Source organism: Chinchilla lanigera, unplaced genomic scaffold (genome assembly GCF_000276665.1).
Source record: "Chinchilla lanigera isolate Chin_1 unplaced genomic scaffold, ChiLan1.0 scaffold00065, whole genome shotgun sequence".
Lineage (NCBI taxonomy): Eukaryota > Metazoa > Chordata > Mammalia > Rodentia > Chinchillidae > Chinchilla > Chinchilla lanigera.
In genome coordinates, this window is record NW_004955466.1 from 5,849,356 (window position 1) to 5,855,250 (window position 5,895).

The window sequence follows — 5,895 nt, forward strand, 5'->3', positions numbered from 1 at the left end:
AAATTTTAATTTAAGAAAATTTATAATTTTATTTTGTGACATGTTTTAGGAGATCCTGTAACAGTAGTTATTCAATCCAATTACACCTATGCATGTATAGTTATCTCTGGGAGATTAGTTCAGGAACCTCCCTCCCCCAGGACCCATAAATACAAATGTGAGGATACTCGGGTCCTTATACAAAATGGCATTTGCCATATGAGCTGCAAACACCCTCCTGTATATTTTGTATCATCTCTGCAGTACTTATAATACCTAACATAATGTAAACACTATGTAAATAGGTGTTATACTGCATTATTTATGGAATCATAAAAAGACCACACATGTTCCATTAAGATGAGTTTTTTTCTCAAATACGTTTGATCTGCAGTTGGCTGATCCACAGATGCACAACCCACAGATATGGAGGGCTGACTACAGATGTATGTACGTGCACATATACATATATATGTAATATATATATTTGTAATATTAACTACTACTTATTGAAAATAATCTCTGTAACATATGCTTTATATAAATCTTTGTAGCAATCCTGCCAAGTAAGTTGTGTTATTTCCCTTTTTTTTTTTTTTTTTTTTTTTTTGGTCTTTTTGAGACAGGATCTCACTATGCAGTTCAGGCTGGCCTTGAGCTCACTTTGTAGCCTAGGCTGGTCTCAAACTCGCACCGATCCTCCTGCCTCAGCCTCCCAAGTGCTGGGATTACAGGCGTGCGCCACCATGCCCAGCATATTATTCCCATTTTATCACTGTTCTTAAAAGTTAAGTAACTCATCCAGGGTCATAGCTTCTGAATCCAGGTTTGTCTGCCAGCAAAGGCCACACCTATTTCACTATGAAATTCTGTATGTGTACATGTGTCAATATATTGTCTCCATCAGCATCCAACCAGGACAACAGAAAACACTCTTAAAATATTTCATTCTGAGAATGCTAAATGCAGGGAATTATTATTATTATTTATTTTTGGAGACAGGGTCTCACTATGTAGCCCAGGCTGGCCTTGAACTCTCAATGATCCTTCTGCCTCAGCCTCCTGAGTGCTGGGATCCCAGACGTGCACCACCGTGTCTGGCCAAATGCAGGGAATTATTACACCAGAGATAAAAGCTCGGAGAAGTCAGTCAGAGAACAGAGGCACCAAGGGATGAGCACAAGGAAAGCCGCTCCCACCCCTGCAGTGGACGCTTGCGTGGAGCCCCCAAAGAAAAGACACAGGTCAGAAGCTGGGGCTCTGGAATCCAGAGAGAGCTCCTGCCAGAGAAAGTGCCAAAGGGAAGGAGAAGAAACCCTCAGGCTTCCCCTCCTCCCTTCCGACTGCTGTCTACTCCTAACAGTGCTGTCACTGGCTGAAGGCAGACACGGGCCAAACAGCACAGACCTGGGGCCGGCCCGCTGGCATCACCCCCGCCCCGTGACGAAGAGTACACGGGGAGCCCAGGATCCACTCTGATGCCGAACACTCTGGGATCACAGCCAGAAGCCCACGCGTGTCCTACCTCCCACTTGGCACAGGCATCTCTACTCTTCTCTTCCAGAGACAGCTTTGCATCCTCGGGGACATTGGGCTTCAGTTCTTTGATGGCTTTCAAATACCTGACCAGACTATTTGCATTAGAAATTTTTAGTGCTTCCTAGAAAAAAAAAAAAAAAAAAAAAAAAGCAAACAAGAACACAGAGACTTCATTATACTGTCAAATCCTCAAAACCGCCTTGGCAGTTCTGTGACAGGAGGTAAAATTAGAAGGGACTCTGCGGGCTACTGCAAGAGGCACAGGAGACATCTCTTTGTAAACCAAGGCTGATATCCCTTTTGTGTCTCTTTAATTCTTTTGAGCAGAATCACAAACTCTTTATTATTCAAATATAGTTATCTACTTGATATCTTCATGATAGTCACAATAATTCCTGCTGCTTTCTGATAAATAACTAAAAGGCTTATTAAACTAAGAGACAATGGCAACTGTCTAAAAACCTCTTCAGTTTTTATGTATCAGGTAGACAAGCTTACTTTGTAAGAAACAATACGGAGAGTACATCTGTGTGTATTAGAGATTAGCACTGCAATAGGAAGGTTTACAGTGGGATTTATAGCAAATATTCAATATCATGCATAATCACTGCTATGCTGTAAGGAGCCCACATTACCTTATCATCAATTCAAAGTTTTGCCCAAGGCCAACACATAGGCAGTCCTGCCCCAAGGAAGGAGCCGCAGGGGACAGGGGTGCGGACAGCCTTGCCAGGAATGTGTCTGCTCCTTACCAGGCAGACTCTGTGAGAGCAAAAATCTGGCTAGACCAGAACAAAAAATAGTTTGAGACCTGTGGAAAGAACAGGAAACCTATAGGAGAGAGAAGACGGAAGAAATTCTGGAGTAGCAGGTAATCAGGCAGGGTGAGAATTCATTCATGCACTCCCTGCATGCACTAGCCCACTGCAGAGACACACGGTGCTGCGCGCCAGCACCCTTCTCCAAGGCTTCTGTGCTAACTGCTAGATTTATGACCCGGGAAAGACCTCAACCACAGTACAGAGCCGGAACTCTCCCTGCTGGTGTGACCAGCCAGAGCGTGGACCTTGCTTCCACTGGAAAGCGTATCTACTTCGCCAAAGGCCAGAGGCAAAGAGGAAGGGTCTCTGGCCTCAAATCTCAAAAGACAGACAGATGGTCAGGGAGAGAAACACGGTCCAACACTGTGAGCTGTCCTTTCTGGTACAGAAAGGGCCTAGGAACCTCTAAATTTTTTGTTTCTCTTTGCTTGGCAGATGAAAACTCCCCTTGTGAAATCTAGCCTGATGATTATTTAAAACACTATGGATTCTGAAAGTCAATCCTTTCTTCCTTCCTAACCTGGAGTAAAGGCAGGAGAAAAAGACAGCTGGTGGCTGGCAAAATGGACCTGGTGTGGTAAATAATCTTGGAAGCCAAACTAGGGTTGAGGCCCAGAGGAGATGTAGACAGAGGCCCTGGAGAGAATGCAGACACGCTCCTGCGGGAGCACCTTTTCCGACCACAGTGGGAGCGGTAGGACCGGGGGTACTGGCCTGCTGCACCTGACCTGCCCCAAATGCCTCGCTCTTTTAAGTACGTGATAACTGTGTCCAACGCTGAACAGGTGGATGAACAAAGGACCATGTATTCAGTCACCTCCCCAGCGCTCTAGGCTAGAGATCCTATTTTCCCTTTGCTTCAAATCTCTGAGGGACTTCCCATTGTGTTAAAAATAGTGCACGTACAATAGCTCTTCTCTGTGAAACCTGGGAAAAAACCAACTGGAAAACTATCTCTAGACAAAACAACACTTCAAGTTTTTAACTTACAGATAAGCATATACTCACGAACACTTTATCAAGCATTTTAATAGTAATAGTATCTTTATACCATCAGAGGATTTCAGCTGTCCAAGGTGCCTTCACAAACCTTATTTTCATGTAAAGCTTCACAGCAAATCTGGCAGCTGGACAGTGCTGGAATTATTAGACCGATTTTACAAATAAAAGAGCCAGAAATATTAAAGTTTTCCTCAAGTGCCAAAGTCAGTCGTGCTTTTACACTCAATCACTGAGTATACTTCAGCTCCGTGATAAAACTGGAATTAAAATACGCTTTGCTTAACGATTCATTTTTAATAGCTGTGGGGGAACGATGTATAAAGTAAGGAAAAAATTTTTTTCCAGTTACACTTTCACGATATACATATAGATTTTTTTTTTTTTTTTGGTAGTGGGAATCAAACTCAGGACCTTGCACTTGCCAGGCAGGCGCTTGTGCCGCTGAGCTCTATCCCCTGCCCTCGCTGTATATAATTACAGGGAAGGAAGCATCTCGATTTCAGAGAAGATCCCCGCAGGGACAGTGAAAGGGCTCCTACCTTGTACTTCGAGACGAGCTCACCGTGGCTCTCTCTCTGTCTGAGTAACTGTTCAGCTCTCCTCATGCACAACTCAAGCTCCCTCTGTGACTCTTGCACCTTCCGCTTGAGGTCGGACTCCGGCACCGCATCAGTGGAGCTCTTCAATGCTGCAACAAGTTTTACCATGGTGTTCTGTAAAGGCAAAAAACAAAGCTCAAAATTGGCCCAACTCATTAGTAAATTCATCAGCTAACAAATGTTTTCTTCCAGTGGTGATTTACATTTTCCCAGTAGACATAAGCATATTTAATTTATTACACTTCTATATTCAATATGCTCGAAATTATTTAAAAACAAAAGAAGAAAAAAAAATACTTTAAAAAACATTTCCAAGCTTCAGGACCATCCATCGTCTTCCCCACCCACTAACCACTCCATTTTAAGGAATAAATTCACTAAAAAACAGCATCAAAGAAGGACCTGGATTTTCTCATTAGCTTCTTGAATCTTCGCTTGAAGGCCAACGACGAGGACATGCTGGAGAGACTCTGGGCCTGAAACGTTTTGAATATCCATTTGTAAAGCATCTTTAGTTCTGGCCAGAAGTTCTTCAAGCATAGAGCCCTTGGCACTGAGACGCTACAAAACAAATTGAAGAGGGATCACAGTAAAACATTCAGATCGTATGTTAACACATTAGCAATAGCATTGGAAGACCATGAAGTGTTATTCATCCAGAATGAGGGAAATCTGTATTCTGACAATTGTTACTTTAAAACACATTTTGAGCTGGGTGCAGTGGCACATGCCTATAATCCCACCTACCCAGGAGGCTGAGGCAGGAGAGCTGCAAGTTCAAGGCAAAGCTGGGTTACTTAGGGAGACCTTGTCTCAAAATAAAATAATAAAAGGGGCTAAGAGTACAACTCAGTGGTAGAGTGCTTGCCTAGCATGTTCAAGGCCTTGGGTTGGATGCTCAGTACTACTAAAAAAAAAAACCCACACATTTTGAAATTTTTGTATTAATAAAATTGGATTGGATTCTGACCAAATAATCTTTTATAGATTATTCTTCATATAGTAAATACTTCAATAAAATAAAGATGAGAATGCCAATGAAAAGAAAGTTGAGAGAAGAGTAACAAACCTTAAACTGAAGTTGTTGGAAGTCAAGCTAGTAGGGAAGGGAATCAATATATGTTATTAAAGAAAATTACCTCTAGAAAATAATCTTTTTAAAAGTATGCCTTTTCCCCCTATTACTATGTTATCCTTCTTTTACTCTTTAAAATAAAAAATAAAAATTAAAAAAAAATAAAACTATGCCTTCTGAGAGAAAGCTAGGATGGCAGAATAGAAGCTGGCAGCAAATGACAGCTTCTCCCTGAGCTAGAGTCACAAGACATTTGGAAAATAACTACTTAACAAAGAGAAAAACTCCTGGGCATCAGGAAAGAACTGATAGGAAAGCTAAAAATCATGGAGAACACAGAGAAAAGAAGAAATCAGCCTGAAATGCTAACCCCAGTTCCCAGGCAGAGGGCCGGGCTCCACAAACACAAGTGGTACCTGGGATAAAGCCTCACACAAAGGCTGGACAGTAAGACCCTGGAAGGAAGGTAAAAGAGACACTCATCCCAAGGGGCACATAAATCTTAATATTAAAGGGTGATTTTAAAAATATGGTGTGTGTGTACATTCAAAAAAAGTTATTACAACAAGTCAGATACGGTGGTGCACAGCCTGTAATACCAGTACTCAGAAGGCTGAGGTAGGAGGACCGTTATAAGTTCAAGGCCAGCCTGGGTTACACAGTGAGTTTGAGGCCAGTCTGAGCTACATAGCAAGATCCTGTCTTTTAAAAAAAGTTATTATACTATAAGGCACATTGTTATTAATTCCCCTCAAAACACTCTTCTACAAATCCTCTCATCCACTGCTCTTGCCACTTTCTGAGGCAGTTCTAGAAGTCTTTGCAGAGTGTCTTTATGCCGTGTGACAGAACTATGGTGAATGGTGCTGCCCAGCGCCAC

General features: G+C 42.3%; 1 protein-coding gene across 4 annotated transcripts in view; it reads right to left on the reverse strand.

The window, feature by feature from the left end:
* The window catches only part of Syne2 (spectrin repeat containing, nuclear envelope 2), a 279,867-nt gene that overhangs the window by 202,840 nt on the left and 71,132 nt on the right, over nucleotides 1-5,895 (reverse strand). For all 4 annotated transcript variants that reach the window (XM_013521919.1, XM_005399143.2, XM_005399142.2 and 1 more), the window contains exons 19-21: nucleotides 4,343-4,501; nucleotides 3,881-4,054; nucleotides 1,505-1,639 (exon numbers count right to left, since the gene is read on the reverse strand). In XM_013521919.1, coding sequence (XP_013377373.1) covers nucleotides 1,505-1,639; nucleotides 3,881-4,054; nucleotides 4,343-4,501 — 468 coding nt within the window. The remainder of the gene's footprint in view (nucleotides 1-1,504; nucleotides 1,640-3,880; nucleotides 4,055-4,342; nucleotides 4,502-5,895) is intronic.